The following is a 26773-nucleotide window of genomic DNA, read 5'->3' on the forward strand; positions in this document are numbered from 1 at the left end:
AGGGTCATTCTGCAGTGCATTCTGCAGCTGGACCCCAAGGGGCAGCCTGATTAGATCACAACTTTGCTGAGGGGTGCAGGGGTGGGGGCTCAGGCCCTCACTGTGTGTTCCCAGGGAAGTGGGGTGTCCTCTGGCATATGGAGGAGGCTTAATACTTTTGAGCAGGGCCATTTTAGCTCAGTCTGACCCAGACCTGTGGAGGGGACAGCAACAGGAGCGCTTATCAGCAGCCAGCAGCAGCCAGCCCTCTGGGGGCTGTGAGGTGCGCACTTGGCCTCTGAGAGCCTTTCAAAAGGTTCCGAAAACCTCTAAACATAGTTAGGGTACTGCCACCTTTATTATCATTTGCTGTCTGGCTTCTGATTGTTAATTCCTCTCTAGACTGTTGTAGGAATCTGGCACCGGCCCAGGGGCAGGCCTGTGGTGGGACTGGGATGGGGGAGGAGGGTCTGGACTGCGTGAATTCTACAGCGCTGGTGCGGAGGAGGGCGCTGGGTGGGGCCCACCTCCTTCTGTGCGGCTGGCGTCGCCACTTTAAGGCGGCGGCGGCGCGAGCAGGTCTATGGTAATGAGCCGCCGCCGCCGCCGCCGCCGCTCTGCAGAGCTCGCCCGCCCGCCGGAGAGGCGAGGGAGCGCGGGGCTGGGCCCGGGGCCGCGGCGACAGCAGCAGCAGCAGCGGCGGGGACGCGGGCCACGAGCGGGCGGCGCGGGGCCGTCGGGGGCGGCCGGGGCCGGGTGCGCAGCTCCGCGGGAGCAGGTGGGCTGTCCCGCGGGGGCGAGGGACCCCGCGAGGGTCTGGGGGCCGGCAGGGCCAAGGGCGCGCGGGGCCCGCGGGCGCAGGTGGCGTGAGCCGGGTGTGCAGGTGGAGGCGCGGCGCCGGCCCGCGGTGCTCGGGGTGACCGGGGCGCAGGCCCTGCTTAGGCAACGGTGGGAGCCGGGGCGCGTGGGAACACGCAGCGCCGGGCTCCGGTGAGGCGTCAAGGAGCAGGCCCCCGGGGACTGGCGCCCTGGCCTGGGCATGAGGCGCGGCGGGGCCGACAGGAGCGGGAGGAGGAGCCGCCGCCGCCGTTGACCCGGCCGGCCGGGAAGAGGGAGAGATGCGGAGCCCGGCGGCCCGCGCCCCCCTTCCAACACCGCTGCCGCCGCTGCTGCTACTGCTGCTGCTGCCGCCGCCACTACGGGGAGACCAAGTGGGGCCCTGTCGTTCTCTGGGGGCCGGGGGACGCGGCTCCTCGGGGGCCTGCGCTCCCGTAGGCTGGCTCTGTCCAGCCTCATCCTCGAACCTCTGGCTCTACACCAGCCGCTGCAGGGATGCGGGGACGGAACTGACTGGCCATCTGGTGCCCCACCACGATGGTCTGAGGGTCTGGTGTCCAGAATCCGGGGCCCACATCCCCCTGCCGCCGGCGCCCGAAGGCTGCCCCTGGAGCTGTCGTCTTCTGGGCATTGGAGGCCACCTTTCCCCACAGGGCAAGCTCACCCTGCCCCGTGAGAACCTGTGCTTAAAAGCCCCACGGCTGAGATGCCAGTCCTGTAAGCTGGGGCAGACCGCAGGGTTCAGGGCAGGGGAAAGCTCAGCAGAAGAGTCCATGGGTGGACGTCGGAAGAGGAATGTGAATACAGCCCCCCAGTTTCAGCCCCCCAGCTACCAGGCCACAGTTCCCGAGAACCAGCCAGCAGGTACGCCTGTGGCATCTCTGCGGGCCATCGACCCAGATGAGGGCGAGGCAGGTCGGCTTGAATACACTATGGATGCCCTCTTCGATAGCCGCTCCAATCATTTCTTTTCGCTGGACCCAGTCACGGGTGCAGTAACCACAGCCGAGGAGCTGGATCGTGAGACCAAGAGTACTCACGTCTTCAGGGTCACTGCGCAGGATCACGGCATGCCCCGACGCAGTGCGCTGGCCACGCTCACCATCATGGTGACTGACACCAATGATCACGACCCTGTGTTTGAGCAGCAGGAGTACAAGGAGAGCCTCAGGGAGAACCTGGAGGTTGGCTATGAGGTGCTCACCGTCAGAGCCACAGATGGTGACGCCCCTCCCAATGCCAACATTCTGTACCGCCTGCTGGAGGGGCCTGGGGGCAGCCCTTCTGAAGTCTTTGAGATTGACCCTCGCTCCGGGGTCATCCGAACCCGGGGTCCTGTGGATCGGGAAGAGGTGGAATCCTACCAGTTGACAGTGGAAGCGAGTGACCAGGGTCGGGACCCCGGTCCGCGGAGTGCCACAGCTGCTGTTTTCCTGTCTGTGGAGGATGATAACGACAACGCCCCCCAGTTCAGTGAGAAGCGCTATGTGGTTCAGGTGCGGGAGGATGTGACCCCAGGAGCCCCGGTACTCCGGGTCACTGCCTCGGATAGAGACAAGGGCAGCAATGCCCTGGTGCATTACAGCATCATGAGTGGCAACGCTCGGGGACAGTTTTACTTAGATGCCCAGACTGGGGCTCTGGATGTGGTGAGCCCTCTTGACTATGAGACAACTAAGGAATACACCCTACGGGTTCGGGCACAGGATGGCGGCCGCCCCCCTCTCTCCAACGTCTCCGGCTTGGTGACAGTGCAGGTCCTGGATATCAACGACAACGCTCCCATCTTCGTCAGCACCCCCTTCCAGGCTACTGTCCTGGAGAGTGTCCCCTTAGGCTACCTGGTTCTCCACATCCAGGCCATCGATGCCGATGCCGGTGACAATGCCCGCCTCGAATACCGCCTTGCGGGGGTTGGGCACGACTTCCCCTTCACCATTAACAATGGCACAGGCTGGATCTCCGTGGCGGCTGAGCTGGACCGGGAAGAGGTTGATTTCTACAGCTTTGGAGTAGAAGCCCGCGACCACGGCACCCCAGCACTCACTGCTTCAGCCAGTGTCAGTGTGACCATCCTGGATGTCAACGACAACAACCCGACCTTTACCCAACCAGAGTACACCGTGCGGCTCAATGAGGATGCAGCTGTGGGCACCAGCGTGGTGACGGTGTCGGCCGTGGACCGTGATGCCCACAGTGTCATCACCTACCAGATCTCCAGCGGCAACACCCGAAACCGCTTCTCCATCACCAGCCAGAGTGGTGGGGGGCTGGTGTCCCTCGCCTTGCCGCTGGATTACAAACTGGAGCGGCAGTACGTGCTGGCTGTTACCGCCTCCGATGGCACACGACAGGACACGGCACAAGTGGTGGTGAACGTCACCGATGCTAATACCCATCGTCCCGTATTTCAGAGCTCCCACTACACGGTGAATATTAACGAGGACCAGCCAGCAGGCACCACCGTGGTGCTGATCAGTGCCACAGATGAGGACACAGGTGAGAATGCCCGCATCACCTACTTTATGGAGGACAGCATCCCCCAGTTCCGCATCGATGCAGACACAGGGGCTGTCACCACCCAGGCTGAGCTGGACTACGAGGACCAGGTGTCCTACACCCTGGCCATCACTGCCCGGGACAATGGCATTCCCCAGAAGTCTGACACCACCTACCTGGAGATCCTAGTGAATGACGTGAATGACAATGCCCCTCAGTTTCTGCGGGACTCCTACCAGGGCAGTGTCTATGAGGACGTGCCCCCCTTCACCAGTGTCCTGCAGATCTCAGCCACTGACCGTGACTCTGGCCTTAACGGCAGGGTCTTCTACACCTTTCAAGGGGGTGATGATGGAGATGGTGACTTTATTGTAGAATCCACATCAGGCATTGTGCGAACTCTGCGGAGGCTGGATCGTGAAAATGTGGCCCAGTACATCCTGCGGGCATATGCAGTGGACAAAGGGATGCCTCCAGCCCGCACGCCCATGGACGTGACGGTCACTGTATTGGATGTGAATGACAATCCACCCGTTTTTGAGCAGGATGAGTTTGATGTGTTTGTGGAAGAGAACAGCCCCATTGGGCTGGCTGTGGCCCGGGTCACAGCCACTGACCCTGACGAAGGCACCAATGCCCAGATCATGTACCAGATCGTGGAGGGCAACATCCCTGAGGTCTTCCAGCTGGACATCTTCTCAGGGGAGCTGACTGCTCTGGTGGACTTGGACTACGAGGACCGGCCTGAATACATCCTGGTCATCCAGGCCACGTCGGCTCCCCTGGTGAGCCGGGCTACAGTGCACGTCCGCCTGCTTGACCGCAACGACAACCCACCTGTGCTGGGCAACTTTGAGATTCTTTTCAACAACTACGTCACCAACCGATCGAGCAGCTTCCCGGGGGGTGCCATCGGCCGGGTGCCTGCCCACGACCCTGACATCTCCGACAGCCTGACTTACAGCTTTGAGCGGGGAAACGAACTCAGCCTGGTCCTGCTCAATGCGTCCACGGGTGAGCTGAGGCTGAGTCGGGCACTGGACAACAACCGACCTCTGGAGGCCATCATGAGCGTGCTGGTGTCAGGTAAGGATGAGCCCAGGTGACATTGGGATGGGGGCGGCCCCTGGGGGAGGGCCCGGGCAGCCTTCTGAGGAGGAACTGCTGACCTGCCTCTCTACCCGGTACTGGCCCTGCATTTGAGGGGTGAGAAGCAGCTTGGGAAGGAGCCCTAGGAATCCCAGCAGCTGCACCAGCCCTGCCCGCCGCCCCAGGCTGGGCTGGGCTGCTTCGGTTGGCTGCCCCCTGCCTACCAGCCTGTGACGTGGTGGGGGAAGTGTTGTGAGGCTGCCCTCGTGATGGCTGCCAAGAATTGTGAAAAAAGGCGCGTGGAAGACTGGGATCCGGGACAGCTGGGGGAGGGATGGAGAGGACTGTGGTCGGGAGAGGCGAGCCAGCCGCTCAGCACCCCTTCACGCCCGCCACCAGGGCATCCCTGTGATCTCAGACAGCCTCTGACAGCTGAGGCTGTAGGGGCACAGGGTTGCCACTGCAGGGTCAGGACCCTGCAATGGGGCCCCTTCTGGCTCCCGGCTGAGCCACAGACCAGCTGAGGGGGACTTTGTCTAGGACATTCTTTTCCCTCCAGGCAGAAAGAGCCTGGCCTGGCTCCCCCTTTAGAGCTCCCACAGGAAGTGAGGCCAGAGCTCATTGTCTCTGTCCAAACAGACCCCACTGTCAGAGGTTGTGGGTCGGGGGTCCAGCTTGGGGGAGGGGCTGCAGTGTAGCCCGGGGCAGGCTGTGGCCTCCTGGGCCCCTTGCCGCCCCACCGGCCAGCTATTCTTAGACGCCAGGCCTACCCGCGGGCCCTGAGAGCCTGGGCTCAGGGGATGGGGTTTGGGGACCACAATGAGCAAGGGGACTGGTGGCCTCCAAGGGCAGAGCCCCCCGATCCAGTGGCGAGAGAACAGAATCCCGGGGCGTGGGAGCCTGGCCGGGACCCAGGCTGGGCATTCCAGCTGCTTGGCCAAGCGCTCAGCCTGCAGACTCCCCGGACAGAAGGGCCGGGGGAGGAGAGTTGGGGGGGGCGGGCGACATTCTGTCTCTTCTGTCAGTTACAGGGAGGGGCAGCAGCAGCAAGGAGGGGGCTGGCCCAGGTCGCTGAGCCCCTTCCCCGAGCCTGGGAACAACCGGCACCCTCATGCGGGCTCACTGGTAGCTGTGCCCTGGCGATGGGTGGGTCAGGGTACCCTCACCCCAGGCACATCAGGGAGGGGAGAAAGAGAAGAGCCTGCCGGCCTCGCTGCCATCGCGGGGAGTCTGGGCCAGGAGGCGAGTGAGAGGCGTGTGAGATGCAGGGCGTGGCTTCAGCCCCTGCTCCCCGCCCGGTCCTTCCGGGACGGATGACCCCTCCCCACTCCTCAGGTGGCCATCGGAGCCAGGGCACGTGAGCTTTTAGAGGTCACGGACAAGGCTCTATGCCTCTCGAAGCTTCAGTTCCTCTCCAGAAGGAGTAAGTGGGAGCTGGAGCTCCCGTATCTCATGTCCTTCTCTGTGCTGGGAGGCAGTGGGAAGGGCTGGAGAGGAAGGGGCTCTCCCTCCTGTCCACCCCCCGTCCGCCCTAGGTGACCGAGGGACAGGGGCAGAGGAGGTGCCACCCAGCCTTCGTGCTCTTACCGGGGCAGAGCCCTAGACCTCAGCTCCCCTAGAATAGAGGGGGAAGCCTCAGCTGGCCCTCCCGCCCCAGCCCCACCCTCTCCCCTCGGCCCTGACCCTTGGAGGCAGTCACCAAGGCAACCCCAAAGTTCAGGGAGACTGGGGTGAGGGGGACTGACTCCTACTGCCCCTTTGTTTTCCTTCTCTTGTTCTCTGTCTCTTCGTTCTTTCCCGCCTCTGCCCTGGGGGGCCCTTCCGCACTGCCCCTTCCGCTGCCCTCTCCCCGTCTCCTGTGTGACTCTCATCTCCTTTCGCACTTTCTCCACTGCTGGCTCTTTTCCTGGGCCTTTGTCTTCCCCTGTTTGGTCTCCGTGTTTACGCCTCTCTGATTTCCCCCTCTCTTGTTCCCTGGGGCTGCAGCTGCCCCAGCTGGGGCCGGATGGCTCTCTGGAAGCCTGATTTCTCCCTGCCTCTTCCTTACTCTGCTAGGACACACAGGAGCTCCTGTCCATGTCCTGGTCATTCCCCAGAGTGGCAGACCCCCTTCAGGCCTGCAGCTTCCACTGGCACATCTGTCAGGGCAAGAGGAGCTTGGAGTCTGATTCTGCCACAGTCTGGGACGTGGCACCTTTCCAGGTGTGGCAGGCTGGGTTCTGGGCATAGGTGGGGTTTCCTGGAGTCAGGGCCCATCCCAGGCCTTTTCTTCCTAGGAGGATGATTCAAGCAATGCCCTCCCCACCCCTGTTTCCACCGTTGCCTTTTGCACCTGAGGGGTGACCCAGGTCAAGGCAGGAAAGAGGAACAAAGGAGAAGGAGAGAGCAGTAGGTTGACCGTTGGGATGCGGGACAATGGCGGAGGGGGCAGGGGGCCACAGATGGGGGACCAGATGGGAAGCAACAGATACACTGGGCGAAGGGCATAGGCGGGGCCTGGGATGGCAGAGCGGGGACCCAGGGAGGAGTGCTTGTTCCCAGGGCTGAGTGGTGGTGAGGTTTCTCCTGAATGCCCCCTCCCCTCCCTGGTCAGTTAGCAGCGGACTCTTGGGCTGCTTTCTACCTGGAAGGACTAAGCCACCAAGGAATCACAGGGCACCAGGTACACAGGAGCCCTGTGCCAGTTCCATAGCTAAGTGTAGGGGGGTGTGAAAGAGGGAGAAAAGTAGAGAATGAGGTCATAAATCTGGGCAGGCTTCCTGGAAAAGGTGAGTTTAGGGAGGGTTAGAAAGCTAGGAGGACCGTGGGCTGGTGTCTGGATAGGCCAGGTAGCGAGGAGCCGGCTTGTTCAACAGCACCAAGGCGAGAGGAGGAGGAGCAGGAGTGAGTGATGACGGACAGGCTTGCTGGTGAGAGCAGGCGGGGCTTGCACCCTCAAGCAGTGAGGCTGGAGGGCAGGGGGGCAGGGGGCCGAGGACATGGCTGAGATGGGTGTCTGGCTTTAGCCGTCCCAGCCGCCGGTGCAGTCAGCCACCTCAAGTCACCATGACAGAAGCAGAAGCTGTTCCCAGATCCCTTTCCAACTCCAACCCCACCCCAGAAACACCCGCTCCTGGCCCATTCCTATTCGGGTGTCCTTTTTAATAACTACCTGGGCCCCTCCTGTTGTGTTTTAAAAACCATTTCTTCCTTATGGAGACCAAATAGGTTCTCACGAACATCTTACTGCGCACCTACTATGTGTAAGACACGGTCAGTGCAAATACAAATATCCCTTAGAGCCCTGCCGACCCATTTGCCCCTCCCCTTGGCCTCCAGGTTTTCATTTTGAGCTACATAAAATCCATTGCCATGTATTTGTGCACTCAGGTGTGCATGGTATTTCTGGGCTTAGGGTGTGTGGGTGAAGTGAGACACCAGAGTGCTATTACTGAGCTGTGTGTGAGTGAGTGTGTGGCCTGCGGGTGTGGCAGGCGCTCGAGTGTAGTAAGCAGTGAGCCAAGTGGGCAATGAGTAGCTAGAGGCTCTAGGGCAGGAGGAGAGGTCAGCCCAGTGGGGCTCTGTCTGGGGCTCAGGGTGGAGAGCCACTCAGGCCCCTCCAGCTCTGGCCCATCAGGGCAGTGGGTGGTTCTGCCAACGGCAACGTGGCTCAGCTGGATTTCCTGGGGTGGGGCCCCCCAGGCTACCCTCAGCAGCCCAGAGAGTTGCACGGGAAGAATGCTTTGTGTGGGGCGTTGCCATGGGGAGAGCGGGCCTGCGCCCAAGCAGCCGTGGGGCTCAGTGGGAGGGGGACTGGGTGGCCCACTGACCCAGTTCACCCTCCATTCTCTACTGAAGTGGGGGAGGGGGGACACGGCCAGGGTCAGAGGTATGGTAGTGTTGAGATATAGAGGCGGGGGGGGGGGGGGTGGGCAGGAGGATTATATTTGTGGGTCTCTCATGCTACTCTGGGCCCTGTAAGAAGGTAAGAAAAAGGCGAAATAAGATTCTTGCGCCTGGTCTGGTCTAAGGGAGCAGGACCTGTGGCTTGGGCAGGGAAAGATGCACAAATATTAAAAGACGTGCCGTGCTTCACAACAGAGGGTTTCTGGAAAGTATGCGAAGAGCACTTCTGAAAATCAGTCCCATTAAGTGCCAGTGGGGGCTGAGTCCTCAAAGAGTGACTCTCAGGTGAGGTACACATACCTCCTAGGGCACCTTCATGCCAGTTAGAAAAGGGGACCTTTTCTTGGCAGCTGGGTCATGCGGGAGTGTGCAGGAGAGATTTCAGCCTGCACTCACTCCCTCCTCGGGGTGCTCCTTCCCCGGGGCCAGGTCTGTGACTTGGCCCCCCTGCGCTCCCCGGTGCTGAGCTTCTTGCCTCTCCGCAGACGGCGTACACAGTGTGACCGCCCAGTGCGCACTGCGTGTCACCATCATCACCGACGAGATGCTCACGCACAGCATCACGCTGCGCCTGGAGGACATGTCGCCCGAGCGCTTCCTGTCGCCCCTACTGGGCCTCTTCATCCAGGCGGTGGCCGCCACGCTGGCCACACCCCCAGACCACGTGGTGGTCTTCAACGTGCAGCGGGACACCGACGCCCCTGGCGGCCACATCCTCAACGTGAGCCTGTCGGTGGGCCGGCCGCCCGGGCCCGGCGGCGGGCCGCCCTTCCTGCCCTCCGAGGACCTGCAGGAGCGCCTGTACCTCAACCGCAGCCTGCTCACGGCCATCTCGGCGCAGCGCGTGCTGCCCTTCGACGACAACATCTGCCTGCGCGAGCCCTGTGAGAACTACATGCGCTGCGTGTCGGTGCTGCGCTTCGACTCCTCCGCGCCCTTCATCGCCTCCTCCTCCGTGCTCTTCCGACCCATCCACCCCGTCGGCGGGCTGCGCTGCCGCTGCCCTCCCGGCTTCACGGGCGACTACTGCGAGACCGAGGTGGACCTCTGCTACTCGCGGCCCTGCGGCCCCCACGGGCGCTGCCGCAGCCGCGAGGGCGGCTACACCTGCCTCTGCCGCGATGGCTACACCGGTGAGCCCTCACCGAGGGAGGCGGACCCCTGGGGGGCGGGCCTGGGGGGGAGGCCAACGCTGCTGTGCCAGCACATTCAGGCTAAGGATGGGGCTGGCCTCATTCTGTTCCAGAGTAAGGTACAGGGTACCCTGGCCATTCACAAGTCCCACTTGCTGTTTTACAACTACCTACTGAGGAAGGCAGAGAGGGGAGCCCTTCTTCTCAGCCATCTACCCACCCCCCACACCCAGGGGGTGTAACTGAGGTCTGCCCTAGCTCTAGAGCCAAGCTGCTTGCATTTGTATTCTAGTTTTGATGATAGTAGCTGTGTGACCTTGGGCAAGTTACTTAACCTCTCTGTGCCTTAGTATTTTTAAATAGATGATGAATCTACTCACATGATAAGGTGGTTATGAGGATTAATTTAATTTAATATGGGTAAAAAGAGCTGGCCTGTAGGAAGTGTTGACTGTGATTTAAGGGAATGCTGAGATCAGGTGACTTGCGCCAGGTCTCATCTGGATTAGAGGTGAGGCTGGACCTAGTACCTGATCTCTGCCCACTGCTGAGTGAGTTACTTTTTTGAGCCTCAGCAAGTGCTTTTCTCCCCAGGTATTGAGGGGAAGGCACAGAAGAGCTGGGGAAACTGGAGGGTTTGGGTGTGGGGATAGTGGTTTTCACATTATGGTACCCGTGTGACCCTGAACAGAATAGCCCCACCCTTGTCCAGGCCTGTAAAACAGGGTCCTGACCAAGAGGCCTCCCTGTTGGCCTGTTTCCAGGGGTCTTTACACATCCTGTCCCAAGCCTCTCCCTGGGATGCTCACTGCCTCTGCTTTGTGCTCCTGACCTCACCCCTCCCTGCAGGCTCCCATTTTTCCTCAGGACGTCTCCTTCTCTCCTCCATGATGCCTTAGGTCTCTCTCCCTCTCCTCCAAAGCCATGCCCACTGGCTCTGCCAGCAGTGGTAGGCAAGCCCCACCGCCTCCCCTGCTGCATCTTCCTGCCCAGAACTTGCCAGACTTGACTCCTCTCAGCTGCTGCTGTGGGGTGGGGGGAGCAGAGGGGTGGGCTTGGGGGAGGGGAGGGAAGTCTTTGTCCAGGAGGATGGGGTAGGGGGGTGCTTAGAGTAGGCGAACAACAGTTTCCATGGAAACTAGAGCCAGTCACTAGGCACTGGAGCTGAGAACCTATCTCTAGAATCTGGGAATGGGGAGGGAGAGAAACGGGTGGGTTTTTCCATCTGATATTGCTGGAATTTTTAGCTCCTCCCGTGAATCCTGGTCTGCTCCCAGGGCTCAGTTCCCTACTCTCTCAGCATCTCTCGAGTGCACAGAGGTCCTCAGTCTGGACCCAGGGCCCAGGGTGGGAGTTCCCTGCCCCATTTCTGGAAAGTCCCCAGCTTCCCGCCCACACCATCCCATAACTCCAACAAATCCAAGTGGAAGCCTGGTCTCGTCCCTGGGGAGGGAAACTGATCTTGGCGCCTGACAGGGACAAAAACACCGGTGGGAGGGAGGGAGGAGGGGGTTGGCACCAGCCCTCATGCTGTCCTGCAGGCCCTTCCCTCCATGTGCACTCACCCCTGAAGGGGCCAGAACACCCCCACGCTTGCTTGGTAGCCTGACACCAAAGGAGCACCAGCCTGACACCACTAGGAGCTGGCCGTTATGATCAGGGACCTCACAGGCCTGTCCTCTTGAGGCGCAGACAGGGATATGGAAGGGACTGGGAGCCTCAAGGAACTCGCGGGACAGCAGCATATGGGATTGTGGTGAGAACAGCCCAGTGTGCCAAGCACAGCACAGAATGGCTGCGGTTTCACAGACCTCAGAGAAGATAAGCACATGAGAGGAAGTGGGGATGCTGGGAGAGTTTGGGAGTATTATAGGGGGGTCACAGGAGACCATGGAGGGATCACTGGGTGCAAAGTAGTCCCAGGTCCCCAGGCACCAGGTGCTCAGCTGCCTTACCTCCTACCCAGGTGAGCACTGCGAAGTGAGTGCCCGCTCAGGCCGTTGCACCCCGGGTGTCTGCAAGAATGGGGGCACCTGTGTCAACCTGCTGGTGGGCGGCTTCAAGTGTGACTGCCCATCTGGAGACTTCGAGAAGCCCTTCTGCCAGGTGACCACACGCAGCTTCCCTGCCCGCTCCTTCGTCACCTTCCGGGGCCTGCGCCAGCGCTTCCACTTCACCCTGGCCCTCTCGTGAGTTCCTGGGCGCTGCAGGTGGGGGCCAGGGTGGAGCCTGGGGTGCCTCCTGTTCCAGGGATGAGATAGCAAGTCAGGCAGAGGAAGTGCCCAGAGCAGGCTGTTGGCAGAGCCAGGTCTGCACTTGGAGTTGCCTGTGCCCTTGGCCAGCAGACCTCCCTCACCCATCAGGGCTGCCTACACTCCTCCCATCCTGTCCTCAAGGCTGGGAGCCAGGATGCCAGGGTTCTACTTCCGGTTCTGGTTTGGGCTCGTCTTCCACACTTTAGCCACACGGCCCATAGCCTTGGCCAAGGAGTCAGCCCTCTGGAGAGTCCTGAGTAGGATCAGGGCTGGTTGGGTGGTTGGGGGGCTGGCGTCGAGGCCGTGCCCTGCCCCCATCCCCCATTCCTACTCAGGTTTGCCACCAAGGAGCGTGACGGGCTGCTGTTGTACAACGGGCGCTTCAACGAGAAGCACGACTTTGTGGCCCTCGAGGTGATCCAGGAGCAGGTCCAGCTTACCTTCTCTGCAGGTGCCCCGCTTGCCCCATGTGCTTGTCCATCTGCTAGAGGCCCTGTGTCTCTCAGCCCTTGACCCCAAGTCACACACTCTCCCAGTCAAATCTGGGCACAGCCCAACCGTGAGCGCCCCCTCCCTATTCCCAGCCCTCATCTGGTGTCCCAGCTCACCTGGGTCCTTTTCCCAGGGGAGTCGACCACCACCGTGTCCCCATTCGTGCCCGGAGGGGTCAGTGACGGCCAGTGGCACACAGTGCAGCTGAAGTACTACAATAAGGTGGGTGTGGCAGGGGGTCAAGGAGTTGGAGGGTTCTGTCCTTGGCTCAGGTGCTCACCCAGACCTGGGTGGCACTGCCTCCCCGGGGGCTGGTCATGGCACGTGTGGCTGAAAGTGGGGAAGGGAGGGGCGGACCTTGCCACCTTGCTGGGCATTCCCATTCCGCTGGGTGGTGCAGACGCTTCCTGTTCCCATTGAGCACAAACTCGAATGGACATTGACGAAGGTAAAGCACATAAGTCACGTGAGCACACATCTGTGTGTGTGTGTGTGTGTGTGTGTGTGTGTGTGTGTGTGTAGGTGTCCACACAGGGGGTCAGTTCGCGCCTGGCCCGTGACCTGAGTGGCTCTTGCCCACTCTTTCCCATCTCTGCCCTTCCCCACCCACAGCCCCTGTTGGGCCAGACAGGGCTCCCACAGGGCCCATCCGAGCAGAAGGTGGCTGTGGTGACTGTGGATGGCTGTGACACAGGGGTGGCCCTGCGCTTCGGAGCTGTGCTGGGCAACTACTCCTGCGCTGCCCAGGGCACCCAGGGAGGCAGCAAGAAGTGAGCAGGGGAGAGGGCTGGGGGTGTGGTGAGGTGTGGGGCCAGACAGGGAGGGAGGATTGTAAGGGAGCCTTGGGGGGTTCCGCAGTGGGAACCAGTTCAGACCTTCCCCCACCTTGCCTCCCTTTGCCCCTGCTCAGCCCTCTGGGGGGCTGGGGTAGGATGTGGGAGCAGGCGGGATTGGGGGATTCGAGCCAGGCCTCGAGCAGTGGTCTGGGGAGGGGTGGGTGCCAGACGAGAGCAGCTCCAGGTTGGGCTCCCCTTCGCCTGGCTGCTCTGCAGGACCTCTTGGACTCCTGGCCTGGCAGCAGGGCATGGGGAGAAGGAAGAGCCAGAGACACCCTGCTCTCCCTCACATCCCAGCCATTTTCTCTCCCCCAGGTCTCTGGACCTGACGGGGCCCCTGCTGCTGGGCGGGGTGCCTGACCTGCCCGAGAGCTTCCCCGTCCGCACGCGGCACTTCGTGGGCTGCATGAGGAACCTGCAGGTGGACAGCCACCACGTGGACATGGCCGACTTCATTGCCAACAACGGCACCGTGCCTGGTATGGGAGCTGGGGTAGGGGCGAGGCCAAGGGCCCAACGCAGAGAGGAGGGATGTGCCTGGCGTGGGGACCCCTGCACGTGGCGGGTCTCGAAGCCCCCGCCAGCCACTGCCACAGGTTTGCTGTTGGGAGCCTCCACCTGAGCACACTTCTCTCCATTCTAGGCTGCCCCGCCAAGAAGAACGTGTGTGACAGCAACACTTGCCACAACGGGGGCACCTGTGTGAACCAGTGGGACGCCTTCAGCTGCGAGTGCCCCCTGGGCTTCGGGGGCAAGAGCTGTGCCCAGGGTAGGGGGCAGTCATCAGAGGTCGGGGCCTGGGAGCCGTCAGCAGTGCCGGGAACACTGGCAGGGTGCGGGCAGGCGCCGGGCAGGGCCCCGCTGAGCTGGGCTGTGGGTGGAAAAGCGTGCCTGGGCAGAGCCCTGAGAGGGTAGCACAGGAGACAAAGGGCCCAGTCAGAGGCAGGCCTGGGCACAGTGTGGGGCGGGCCTGGGGCAGGTACATGCTCTGGAGGGCAGGGCTGCCGTGAAGAGTGGGCATTAGGATGGGCAGTGCCCTGCCTCCCAGGGAGCCGCCCCCGCTGAGCATCATACCCCCGGGGCACTCGGCCGGTGCACCCCTCAGAGTCTGCCTTTATCTGCCTCCCCAGAAATGGCCAACCCGCAGCGCTTCCTGGGCAGCAGCCTGGTGGCCTGGCATGGCCTCTCCCTGCCAATCTCGCAGCCCTGGCACCTCAGCCTCATGTTCCGCACCCGCCAGGCCGACGGCGTCCTGCTGCAGGCTGTCACCAGGGGGCGCAGCACCATCACCCTGCAGGTGATGCAGGGAGGGGCGGGACCGGCGGGCCCTGCCCGGGGTTGGTCAGAGATGGCTGGGCGGGGTCTTTCCCCAGAAAGAAAAGGCCACTGGGAGCGTTTGGTGGATCACTGCTGCCATCTCTTGGGCCCAAGGGAAATAATACCTTTTCCTCTGACCTCAGCTGGGCAGCAGGATGGGTTTGGTGGTCCAGGAAGGACAGTGGGCTGGAAGAAGAGCTGATTAAGGCAGTCTGCTGACCCTCTTTTCTTCGGTGGCAGCTTCGCGAGGGCCACGTGGTGCTGAGTGTGGAGGGCACGGGGCTCCAGGCCTCGTCTCTCCGGCTGGAGCCAGGCCGGGCCAATGATGGCGACTGGCACCATGCACAGCTGGCACTGGGAGCCAGTGGGGGCCCTGGCCACGCCATCCTGTCCTTTGACTATGGGCAGCAGCGGGCAGAGGGCAACCTGGGCCCCCGGCTGCATGGGCTACACCTGAGCAACATTACCGTCGGGGGCGTGCCAGGGCCAGCCAGTGATGTGGCCCGTGGCTTCCGGGGCTGTTTGCAGGTGAGCCTCCTGTCCTGCCTTCTCATCTCCGACACCGGGAGGCCCACTCCACAAAGGGCCAACACTGCCCTTGTCCCTCCCAGGGTGTTCGGGTAAGCGAGACACCCGACGGTGTTAGCAGTCTGGATCCCAGCCGTGGGGAGAGCGTCAATGTGGAGCCAGGCTGTAGCCTGCCAGACCCCTGTGACTCGAACCCATGTCCTGCCAACAGCTATTGCAGTGACGACTGGGACAGCTATTCCTGCAGCTGTGATCCAGGTATGCCAGGGACCCAGGGAAATGGGGCAGGCTAGCAAGTGCAGGGCGGTGGGGGCTCTGCCGTGTGACCTGGGGCTAGTCACTTCACCTCTCTGAGCCCCTCCTCCTGCACTACAAAGCCACAGCCAGCTAGTATGATGCTCAGAATAGAAGGAGGGGGATGAAGGCAGGTTTGAAGAAAGTGCCAGGGGAAGGTGGGGATTGAGCCTCTCCTGTCCTTCTGGTCCCAGGTTACTATGGTGACAACTGTACTAACGTGTGTGACCTGAACCCATGTGAGCATCAGTCCGTGTGTACCCGAAAGCCCAGTGCCCCCCATGGCTATACTTGCGAATGTCCCCAAAATTACCTTGGGCTGTACTGTGAGACCAGGTAAGTGGACCAGTGCAGGCAGCAGCAGGTCCCAGTGGCACTGCCGATGTCTGTGTGTCCCTCAGAGCACTGAGAACCTGGCTGAGCTGCAGCTAGGGTCAGGAGGGCCACACTACACCAGACAGGGGTGGCAGAGGGAGCTTATTCCTGCCTGGGCCCTTCTCTCTGCAGGATTGACCAGCCTTGCCCCCGAGGCTGGTGGGGACACCCCACGTGCGGCCCATGCAACTGTGACGTCAGCAAAGGCTTCGACCCAGACTGCAACAAGACAAGCGGCGAGTGCCACTGCAAGGTGACAGCCCCGACCTAGACCTCCACGGAGGCTGCCTTGGCTTCTGTTCTGCACCTCCTGGGCCCTTGAGGAGGGGCAGTGGAGGACACCTCCCCGCAGAGGGCTGTGTGCCTTTGCTCCACTAGGGCGGGCAAGTGGCCGTTTGTCCTCATGTGTCTGGGGTGTGGGGAGGCTCCGGACTTATACTTAACCCGTAAGCTCTGGGCCAGCTCTACTGGTTGTTTGCAGCCTGTTCTGATTGGTTGGTGTCTCACTGATGGATTAAACTCCAAAACATTACCTGTTGTTAAATATTTTGAATGTACCATTCGGGGGGGAGGGGGGAGGCTGAGGTCAGGGAGCCTCTCTCCAGAGGGGCCACAGTGAAAGGATCCATGAGCCTCCAGGGATGAGAGCCTGAGCCAGTGGCCCCATCCTCCCTCTTCCCTTCCAGGAGAACCACTACCGGCCCCCTGGCAGCCCCGCCTGCCTCCTATGTGACTGCTACCCCACGGGCTCTCTGTCCCGAGTCTGTGACCCTGAGGACGGCCAGTGTCCATGCAAGCCAGGAGTCATTGGGCGCCAGTGTGACCGCTGTGACAACCCTTTTGCTGAGGTCACCACCAACGGCTGTGAAGGTAGGGCTCTTGCGACAGATGGGTGGCCCTCCCTGCTGTGTGCCAGGCCCTGGTGTCCGGGGAGGCCAGGAGCAGGGGCTGGTGGCAGACCTGAGGCTGCATAGGGAGGGCTGGGAGCCTGGCCAGAGCTGTAGGGGGACAGCTGCTCCTGAGTGACAGTGTGTGCTTCCCTGCAGTGAATTACGACAGCTGCCCGCGAGCCATCGAGGCCGGGATCTGGTGGCCCCGTACCCGCTTCGGGCTGCCTGCTGCTGCCCCCTGCCCCAAAGGCTCCTTTGGTAGGTGCTGGAGGCCCAGAATGTGAGACTGAGGACGTGGCCTTTCATCGGTGGGGTGATGGCGGGGAGCCTTGGCTCCAGGTCCTGGGGCCCCGCTTTCTGGCCTCCAGGTCCTGGGGACTCCATATCCCACGCTTCCTTGGCTCACTGTTCCCCTGCCCCCGAGGTTGCCTAGACGAAAGGCGCCTACATCTTAGACTCATAAAAAAAGTGCTGAAACGCCTGCAGCGTGCCTGGCACAGGGCTGGGTACTAGAAATTCAAAAAGTAGTCACACAGGGTTCCCGTCCTCAGCGCACCACCTAGTACTGGAGTTTATGCCGCTAGAAGGATGATCTGGCAAGTAGGGGAGGTGGGGTGCTGTCCCAGGGGACCCAGCCGCAGGATGGGGGCTGGCTCAGGTCCTTGGATCGGTGCTGAGCAGAGTTCAGAAGCGGGGAGTGAGTGGTGGAGAGTGAGTGGCAGAGCGCTCCAGGTGGTGGCTGGAGAGGGGCAGCCACCTCCAGGGGCTCAAGGAGACCCCGTGCTCCCGTAGCCCTTGTTGGGGCCGATCTTGCAGAGGTTTTGGCTCTGGTGTTCTACACACGTGTCTCCCTGCTTTCACCTGGGGTACCGGGCCCTGGTTTGCTTGTCTCCTGTCTGAGGTCTGCGAGGGGCTGGCCCCCAGCAGACCTCAGCCGGGTCTCAGCAGCCTCCCGCGTCTCTTCCTGAGGCCTGCCCTCCTTGGTGCCTTCCCCCAGGCACCGCTGTGCGCCACTGTGACGAGTACAGAGGGTGGCTCCCCCCAAACCTCTTCAACTGCACGTCGGTCACCTTCTCAGAGCTGAAGGGCTTTGTGAGTGAACCTTCTCACCTCCATCTCCCTGCCCGCCCCCCCCACCCTCTGCCCTCGCCCAGGATGACTTCCCCGCCTCCCCAGCTTTGAGAGAGGGGACCCAGGAGTTCCGGCTGCTGCCTCCCGGGGCCCCCTCCCCGGAGGCCCTGTCTCCCCTTTCCTGAGCCCTTCTCTTCTAGGGTTCCAGTCCCACCCTCCGGGTACCTCCCCCCCACCCCGCTGTGCTGACCGCCCTGCCTGTCTTGGGTCCAGGCGGAGCGGCTGCAGCGAAACGAGTCAGGCCTGGACCCGGGGCGCTCGCAGCGGCTGGCCCTGCTTCTGCGCAACGCCACCCAGCACACGGCTGGCTACTTCGGCAGTGACGTCAAGGTGGCCTACCAGCTGGCCACGCGGCTGCTGGCCCACGAGAGCGCCCAGCGAGGCTTCGGGCTGTCCGCCACACAGGATGTGCACTTCACCGAGGTGGGGCTTGGGGGGGGCAGGGACGGCCGGGTGGGTGGAGGTCATGGTGAGTGAGCCTGCTCCCGGCAACCTGGGGGCGGAGCAGGGGGCACTCCCCGCTCCTGCTTTTAGGGAGCTCCCAGCCGGCAGGAGGCCTCCTTGAGACACCCCTGAGCCGTGGCCTGGCACGTGGGTCATTTAGAGCACCTCTTCCCTATCCTTCTCATAGCAAGGTGCCCAAAGAAAATAATGTTTGTGCTGGTCTGACCAGGCTCCTCGGAGGAGAGGCCCTGCCCGTTGTGCCAGGACAGGGAGGAACCGGCATCTAATACCTCTGTGTGGGAAGCTCTTAGCTAGAGAGGAAGGAGGAAGGATTAGCAGGAGGGGCGTGGTGGGGGGCGACAGGGCCGGCGTAGGTACAGGCTGGGGCCCGGCGCTGGGGACGCGCTGTGCGGTGGCGGCGGGCCCAGCCCACTGTGACCACGCCCACCCCCAGAACCTGCTGCGGGTGGGCAGCGCCCTCCTGGATGCGGCCAACAAGCGGCACTGGGAGCTGATCCAGCAGACAGAGGGCGGCACTGCCTGGCTGCTCCAGCACTACGAGGCCTACGCCAGCGCGCTGGCCCAGAACATGCGGCACACCTACCTGAGCCCCTTCACCATCGTCACGCCCAACATCGGTGAGGCGGCTGCCCAGGGCGGGGAGCGTTTGTGGAGAGTGTCCGCCGAGGGCGCCCGTGCTGGGGGCCTGCCCGCCTCCCCTGGGGTCTGACCTGCGACCTCCCCCTAGTCATCTCTGTAGTTCGCCTGGACAAGGGGAGCTTCGCCGGGGCCAAGCTGCCCCGCTACGAGGCCCTGCGGGGGGAGCGGCCTCCGGACCTCGAGACCACGGTCATCCTGCCCGAGTCTGTCTTCAGAGGTCAGTGGAGGCCAGGGGCTGGGTCGGGGCCAGGCTGGGGCCTCTGTGAAGGACCCAGCTGAGCGGACGGTGTCCCGGTTCCAGAAACGCTCCCCGCGGTCAGGCCCGCAGGCCCCGGAGAGGCCCAGGAGCCAGAGGAGCTGGCCCGGCGTCAGCGGCGGCACCCGGAGCTGAGCCAGGGTGAGGCCGTGGCCAGTGTCATCATCTACCGCACCCTGGCCGGGCTGCTGCCCCACAACTACGACCCGGACAAGCGTAGCCTGAGGTGAGCGGCTGGGGACACGAGGAGTGGGTGGGCGCGCAGGTCGGGCGGGTGAGGTGTCGAGAGGGGCCGGGGGTTGGGGGCAGCTCAGAGTGATGGGGGGCCCTCCAGCCAGGCGCCCGCCATGGCGACCGTGTGCCCGCCTGCCCCGCCGCAGAGTTCCCAAGCGCCCTGTCATCAACACGCCCGTGGTGAGCATCAGCGTGCACGACGACGAGGAGCTTCTGCCCCGAGCTCTGGACAAGCCGGTCACCGTGCAGTTCCGGCTGCTGGAGACGGAGGAGCGCACCAAGCCCATCTGTGTCTTCTGGAACCATTCGATCCTGTGAGCCTGCCCTGCCCTGCCCCCAAGGCTTGGATGGAGAGCCCAGGCCCCTGGGCACCGCACCCTCCTTGTCTCCTGACCCTGCCTCCCCCACGCAGGGTCAGCGGCACAGGTGGCTGGTCAGCCCGAGGCTGCGAAGTCGTCTTCCGCAACGAGAGCCACGTCAGCTGCCAGTGCAACCACATGACGAGCTTCGCCGTGCTCATGGACGTGTCCCGGCGGGAGGTTGGACCGGGGGCAGCCGCAGAGCTGGGGGTGGGAGCCCAGGGCACTGGACTAGGTGCTCGGGCCCTGCCCCGCCTAATCCCCCCGCCCTCTGCCACCCACCCTGCAGAATGGGGAGATCCTGCCACTGAAGACGCTGACATATGTGGCCCTGGGGGTCACCCTGGCTGCCCTACTGCTCACTTTCCTCTTCCTCACTGTTCTGCGTGCCCTGCGCTCCAACCAGCACGGCATCCGACGGAACCTGACTGCCGCCCTGGGCCTGGCTCAGCTGGTCTTCCTCCTGGGAATCAACCAGGCTGACCTCCCCGTAAGATGTTCCTCCTCATGCAGAAACCTTCCCCAAAGGCTTCCCACATGAGCCCTTCCCTCTCAGCCTTCCGTATGAGTCCTCCCCAGAGCCCGCTCCATCCCTGCTCCTGCAGCAGTGACTGATGAAGAGCCAGCCTCGCGCCTGGCCCACGGTTTCCTCCTCTCTAGCTGCCCCCTATCTCCCAGCGCCCTAGAAGTATCTTCCTCTGGCCCAGCCTCCTCCTGAAGCACCTCCCAACACCAGGATGTCCTCCCCTGTCTGGTGAGAGCAGAACCCCTGCCCCGGGTGTGCCCTGGCCACTGACTGGGTGTGGCCTGGGCCCTCAGTTTGCTTGCACAGTCATTGCCATCCTGCTGCACTTCCTGTACCTCTGCACCTTTTCCTGGGCTCTGCTGGAGGCCTTGCACCTGTACCGGGCGCTCACCGAGGTGCGCGATGTCAATGCTGGCCCCATGCGGTTCTACTACATGCTGGGCTGGGGTGTGCCCGCCTTCATCACAGGTATGCCCACCCCCGCCCCGCGCCTTGAGGTTCTACATCCTTAGGGCCTAGGTCCACCTTCATGCCACCTTCTCCCACTCACATCCCAGGCCCAGAGGCCCCACATCCCTCTGCCCCAGGCCACGTTCTCCGCAGATATCCCTTTGGTTTAACTCAGCTCCTGAGTCCCCCACCCAGGGACAGTGTCTCCCATCCCGGAGAAGATGGCATGGACAGTTGGTGGGCAGAGCCCTTCATCCCCTGCTCCTGGCCCCGGGAGCCCTCTTGACCACCTGACTGATTCCCAAGTCCCTGACCACCCCTCCCCCACTGCTGTCACCAGGTCTAGCTGTGGGCCTGGACCCTGAGGGCTATGGGAACCCTGACTTCTGCTGGCTCTCCATCTACGATACACTCATCTGGAGTTTTGCCGGCCCCGTGGCCTTTGCTGTCTCGGTAGGTGCTAGAAGGTGGCTGGGGGTGAGCAGGCTGTGACCTCAAGATCCCCTTTAGGAATGGCTGAGACCTCCACAGGATGGGGTGGAAGCTGTCTGTCCCCTGGTGATCCCCCTCACACCTCCCCCTCCCCTGCTAGATGAGTGTCTTCCTGTACATCCTGGCGGCCCGGGCCTCCTGTGCTGCCCAGCGGCAGGGCTTTGAGAAGAAGGGCCCTGTGTGAGTATGGGGTGTGGGTGCCTGGGCCGTGGACGGGCGCCAGCGTGGGAGGCCTCGTGGCCAGACTCACAGCGCATCCCCTCCCCAGCTCGGGCCTGCGGCCCTCCTTCGCTGTCCTTGTGCTGCTGAGCGCCACGTGGCTACTGGCACTGCTCTCCGTCAACAGTGACACCCTTCTCTTCCACTACCTCTTTGCTGCTTCCAATTGCATCCAGGTACCTGGCCCGGCCCATGCCCTGTGGGAGGCTGGTGAAGTTGTTGGGAGAGAAGCTTGGCTATGAGGTGCCTTAATAAGCACTTAGTTGCTGCTTCTTGCCTGTCAGGGCCCCTTCATCTTCCTCTCCTATGTGGTGCTTAGCAAGGAGGTCCGGAAAGCACTCAAGTTTGCCTGCAGCCGCAAGCCCAGCCCTGACCCTGCTCTGACCACCAAGTCCACCCTGACCTCGGTGAGGGAGCCAGGGGTCAGGGAGGTGGAAGGGTTGTGAAGAGTTGGGAGGAAGCAGGCAGGAGGCCCAAGCAGCCTGTTCTCTGCTTTTTGTCCCACTTTTTCTCCATCCTTACATCCTTTTCTGGAAGGAGGAAGGGGTATGAAATGGTATGTGTGGCCTGGGAAGAAGAGGCATGGAGGCAAGGGGTGGGGGGTGGGGGAGGGGGATTTTGACTCCAGGGAGATGGGAGTAGAGCTTAGGAGAATAGATGAGGAAGTGGCCAAGACAGGTAATCAGGTCATAAATGCCCCACACCTGAGAATCCCTTGTGCACCTTTGGAAGTCTTCTGTGTCTCCCAGGATGCTCTCAGGAGATAATCCCTGGTGCCATCTTTTGCCAACAAGCCCTTACACAGCCGAATCTGGGGTACTTGGGGTGCACAGAACCAGCACACCTATGGCAGAGCTACAACCACTACTAGGCCCTGAAATGGGGGCAGCAGAGAAGTGGGGCCTCTCTCTTCAGTCCTGGACACATGGAGGGTAGAACTTAGGGCTAGTTCCCTCGGCCCTTCCACTTCCCAGCCCGGGGCCAGCCCACCCTGCTCCCCCACGTACGGAGCTCTCTGTTCCCTGCCTAGTCCTACAACTGCTCCAGCCCCTATGCAGATGGAAGGCTGTACCAGCCCTACGGAGACTCAGCAGGCTCTCTGCACAGTGCCAGCCGTTCGGGCAAGAGTCAGCCCAGCTACATCCCCTTCTTGTTGAGGTGAGCTCTGGCGATGGGAGGGTTGGGGAGGGGAGAAGAGCACCGGGCATGCTAGACCCAGGCCAGGCTGCTAGGAGTTGGGTAGCACACACCATGGCTGACACAGTGGCAGCTTGAACTAGGAGCAGTGAGGGACATGGGGCAGGAACAGGAAAACCCAGGACAGAGAAGAGAATGGGACACCGAGCGAGGGGCCAGGCTGATGCCTCCAATGTGTCTTGTCTTTTTAGGGAGGAGTCCACACTGAACCCTAACCAAGGGCCCCCTGGCCTGGGGAACCCCGGTGGCCTATTCCTGGAAGCTCAAGACCAGCAGCACGGTGAGGATAGAACCTCCTGATGCCCAGTGGTTGTGGGGGCGCAACGGCCTAACTTTTGCTGAGAGTGGGCAGAGGCAGATGGGCCGCCTGTGACCTCTCCCTAACCTCCTAGATCCAGACACAGACTCCGACAGTGACCTGTCCCTGGAAGATGACCAGAGCGGCTCCTATGCCTCAACCCACTCATCAGATAGCGAGGAGGAAGAAGAGGAAGAAGAGGGGGAGGCCGCCTTCTCTGGAGAGCCGGGCTGGGACAGCCTGCTGGGGCCTGGGGCCGAGAGACTGCCCCTGCACAGTACCCCCAAGGGTGGGCCAGCGCAGGGTTGTGGCCTTTGGGGGCAGTGGGAGGGCAGAGGGACTGGGATTCCTGGGAAGCAGGACTAGGGTGGTGACTCTCCTAGCTGTCTGCCTTCTCTGGGCCTCATCTACTTCCTTTCTCCACCAGATGGGGGTCTGGGGCCCGAGAAGGTCCCCTGGCCAGGAGACTTTGGGACCACAGCAAAGGATGGTGGTGGCACTGGCGCCTCTGAGGAGCGGCCACGGGAGAATGGAGATGCCCTGCCTCGGGAGGGGTCCCTGGGTCCTCTTCCAGGCCCTTCTGCCCAACCTCACAAAGGTGAGTAGGGGATGCTCAGCTGCGTGCTCCCCCGTCAGCAAGCTCACACCTCACACCGGCCTGTGGCCAGTAGGGCTCTCAAGGGCGGCCCCATGCTGCCTCCACCTGCTCCTCATGGTACCCGCCCACAGGCATCCTCAAGAAGAAGTGTCTGCCCACCATCAGTGAGAAGAGCAGCCTCCTACGGCTACCCCTGGAGCAGGGCACAGGCTCCTCCCGGGGCTCCTCAGCCAGCGAGGGCAGCCGGGGTGGGCTGCCTCCCCGCCCTCCGCCGCGGCAGAGCCTCCAGGAACAGCTGAACGGGGTCATGCCCATCGCCATGAGCATCAAGGCAGGCACGGTGGATGAGGACTCGTCAGGCTCCGAGTGAGTGTGGCGGGGTGGGCGGGACGGGGGGCAGCCCCGCAGAGGCCCCGCCTCCAGACCGCCCCGGGCCGCCCAGGTTGGCAGCAGCGTGTGGCCCAGGTCCCTTCAGGCCGCATGCCCACAGACATGGTGCCCCGTGGGGTCGGCCCAGCCCAGCCTCAGGCGAAGTGAGGGCGGGTGGGGAGCGGGGTTGCTTTTCTGTTTCCTTCTTCTGGGGAACGCGTCTCACTGTCTGCTCTGCGCCAGCTAACCCTCTGTCTGCCTTTTCTGTCACCTTCCTTTCCTGCCTCTCCAGATTCCTCTTCTTTAACTTCCTGCATTAACCCCGGGCCGGTGGTCCCCACACCCTGAGGCTCCCTTGCCTTCCCCAGCTGCACTCACGCCCCCACGCCTGTCTTGTGCTCTGCCCCGCCCCGCTCCCCGCACCTGCCTGCAGCGGCGCCGAAACGCCTGGGCCTTGCCGGGCGGGGCGCCCCACCCCCACCCAGGGCCATCTCGGGCCGGCTCCCTCCCCCACCGCCCCTCACTGCACGTGGGACCCCTGGGGCCTACATCTCCAAGACAGAGTTTTTCAGAAAAGAGGAAAAAGAAATGTTAAAAAGGATCTCCACTCTTCATGACTTCAGGGATTAATTTTTTTTATATGCTGGAAACTGACTCCCCGTTCCCTCCCCAAAGAGGATAGGACCTCCCAGGATGTTTTCCCAGCCTCTCCTCAGTGTCCCATCTGCTGTGCCTCTGGGAGGAGAGGGACGCTTGGGGGGCCTGCCCCTCGTTTGCCATCACCAAAAGGAAAGGACGAAGCCACATGCACCCCGGGCATCAGGCCCTGTGGGCTGCACCGGGCGGGCCTCAGGGTGGCGAGGGCGGCAGGGCGGAGGGCACGCCTCAGCCCGCTTGTGCCGCCCCTTCCAGGAACTGAAAAGGCCCTGTCCGGAGAGGGGGCGGAAGGACTCAGCGCCCTCGGACCCCCAAATGCTGCATGAACACATTTTGAGGGGAACCCGTGCCCCTGGGTGGTGGCCGGGCCACCCCAGCCCCTCTCCTTTCCCTGGGCTCCGGCCGCGCGCTGCAGCCCAGGTGTTTGCTCAGTTCGCTGACCCAAAAGTGCTTCATGTCCCTGCCCACCCCATCCTGGGGAAGGCCAGTCATGTGTTAAGGTGCGCTTCTTTGCTATTGTGCGGTTGGGACAGGGAGGAAGAGGACAGACGGGGCTGGCCCGGTTGCCCCGTGCCGTCTCCAACCCAGGTCTCGTGTCTGGATTCCAGTGTCCACTCGCCCTCCTCCGAGACCAGACAAACCCCACTGACCTGCTGTGGCCTCTGAGACATGTTCTATTTTTATCTCCTTCTTGGCATTGGCTCTCTTCTTCAAAGGACCAAGTCCTGTTCCTCTTTCTCCCCCTTACCACCCAGCTCCCTGCGAAGAGAGAGTTAATATATATTTTTTATTTATTTGCTTTTTGTGTTGGGATGGGTCCAGTCCCAGGGGGTCTGATGTGGCCATCACAGGTCGGGTGTGTACCCAGCGGTCCTGGTGAGGGGCCTCAGGCCCTTCCCCTTGCTCCAGGCTGTCATCTCCCCACCTCTCCTCTCCCTCCTCAGTTTTGCCAACTGCCGTTCATTCGAGTCACCACTTATGCCAAGCATGTGTTTCAGACTTGTCACCGACTTTCCTCTGGATCAGGTGGCTAGAAAAAGAGGCTATGAATAGAAAAAGTATTCCTATTTCTCATTTGTAAGGCTGGTCTCTGGCTCTTTTGCCATGGATTCTTCCCCTGGCCTCTCCCCTCAGCAGTTCCTGCAAAGGGTTAAAAACTTAACTGGTTTTTACTACTGATGACTTGACTTAAAAAAAATACAAAGATGCTGGATGCTAACTTGATACTAACCATCTGATTGTACAGTTTGATCATTACTGTAAATATGGTAGCATTTTGTGTTTTGTTTTGTTTTTTCATTTCCCCATACTCCTGAATAAACTAGTTCTGTGCGGGCTGAGCACGGTCACCGTGTCCTCCTGTGTGGGGCCCTGTCCTTCCAGAGGGAGGAGGCCTGGTCTCTGGAAAACAAAAGCAGGCAGGGCCCTGGAAGGGCCAAGAGGTCAAGGGACTCAGATATCCTCTACTGACACCCCCAGCGGTGCCCCCTGAATAGCCTCATCCGTACTGAGCCCAAGTGCTGGCATTTCCAAGGCAGGTGTGGCTGGTAGGAGAAACGTACGCTTCTCACAAGGACTGGAGGGACCTGTATGGCTGGAGAGGCTGCACAGAGCAGGCAGGATTCCAGCCCAGCCCCTCAAGGCTGGGTCCTGTCCTGGGAGCAGACTTGAGGAGGCGGGGAGGGCTGAGTTGAGAGGCCGGTGCTGACGAGGTGCCGCCTCACCTCACGCCTCTGGGCCGTCTCGTGTTCTTCCCCATCGGGAATGAAGCAGCGACTGATGCTCCAGCCCGCTGTGGGCTCCGCCACATCACTTCTGTCCCCAAGGTTTGTGTTTTTCGAAGGTCTGTTCAACAAACTAGATGGGACATTCACATGGGGGCCATAGAGGGACGTTGTTAAGAACACAAAGCCTGGAAGCAGACTGACTGATTCCCTCTGAGCCTTAGTTTCCCCGCCTGCAAAATGAGGACGGCAATGGCTTCTGTCTAATTGAGTTTTTATGAGAATTAAATGAGTTAACACATGTTAGTGCTTAGAACAGTTCACAGTGCATAGTAAGAGACCAATAAACCTTGGCTCGCCTCCTTAGTGCTACCAGGTGGGGGTGGAGGTAGAGTGCATGAGAAAAAAAACAGAAAGCCCGACCACAAAGGAAGTCAGCAAGTGGGGAACAAAAAGGGCAGCCGTGAAGGGTAGGCCCCCTCCCCAGCCGACGCCGCCTCCTGAATGTTGCTTAAGCAGATTTGCGGTGGGGTTGGAGGGACAGTTAACGAAACCCTAGACCGACTTCCCCAGACTGACTCAGAGGATGGAACGTGCCTTGTCCTCTTCAGCCACCAGGTGGCAACAGCACACGGGTCTGCTGCTTGTTTTGCCTCTGAGGACCCACCAGGGCCTGGCTCACACCCAGGCCACACAAACATGCCATCTGCTGGCCACACCTACGTGTGTGCCTGGGCTTGCTTCTGTCAG

At 61.8% G+C, this 26773-nt stretch overlaps 1 protein-coding gene across 8 annotated transcripts; it reads left to right on the forward strand.

Annotated features, from left to right (window-relative positions):
- Positions 1-440: 440 nt before the first annotated feature.
- Positions 441-25633, forward strand: CELSR2 (cadherin EGF LAG seven-pass G-type receptor 2). 8 transcript variants are annotated; one of them, XM_057724551.1, is made up of 34 exons: positions 444-4401; positions 8775-9422; positions 11389-11611; positions 12013-12128; positions 12303-12391; positions 12782-12939; positions 13321-13484; positions 13649-13774; positions 14136-14302; positions 14563-14850; positions 14934-15108; positions 15339-15480; positions 15652-15772; positions 16206-16389; positions 16566-16667; positions 17407-17501; positions 17754-17963; positions 18439-18622; positions 18733-18861; positions 18946-19126; positions 19281-19448; positions 19547-19673; positions 19783-19983; positions 20313-20487; positions 20810-20922; positions 21062-21141; positions 21230-21356; positions 21465-21587; positions 22211-22338; positions 22569-22657; positions 22770-22964; positions 23103-23273; positions 23405-23639; positions 24833-25633. In XM_057724551.1, exons 1-34 carry the CDS (start codon positions 1098-1100, stop codon positions 24963-24965), a joined length of 8871 nt encoding a protein of 2956 aa, XP_057580534.1. In that variant the 5' UTR covers positions 444-1097; the 3' UTR covers positions 24966-25633. The 8 variants fall into 8 exon arrangements, 5 of the variants coding, with proteins under 5 accessions (XP_057580833.1, XP_057580906.1, XP_057580534.1 ...); XM_057724704.1 differs by having other exon boundaries at positions 24555-24975; XM_057724632.1 differs by lacking the exon at positions 21465-21587.
- The last annotated feature ends 1140 nt before the right edge of the window (positions 25634-26773 follow it).

This window comes from Hippopotamus amphibius, chromosome 1 (assembly GCF_030028045.1).
Source record: "Hippopotamus amphibius kiboko isolate mHipAmp2 chromosome 1, mHipAmp2.hap2, whole genome shotgun sequence".
In the NCBI taxonomy this organism is placed as follows: domain Eukaryota; kingdom Metazoa; phylum Chordata; class Mammalia; order Artiodactyla; family Hippopotamidae; genus Hippopotamus; species Hippopotamus amphibius.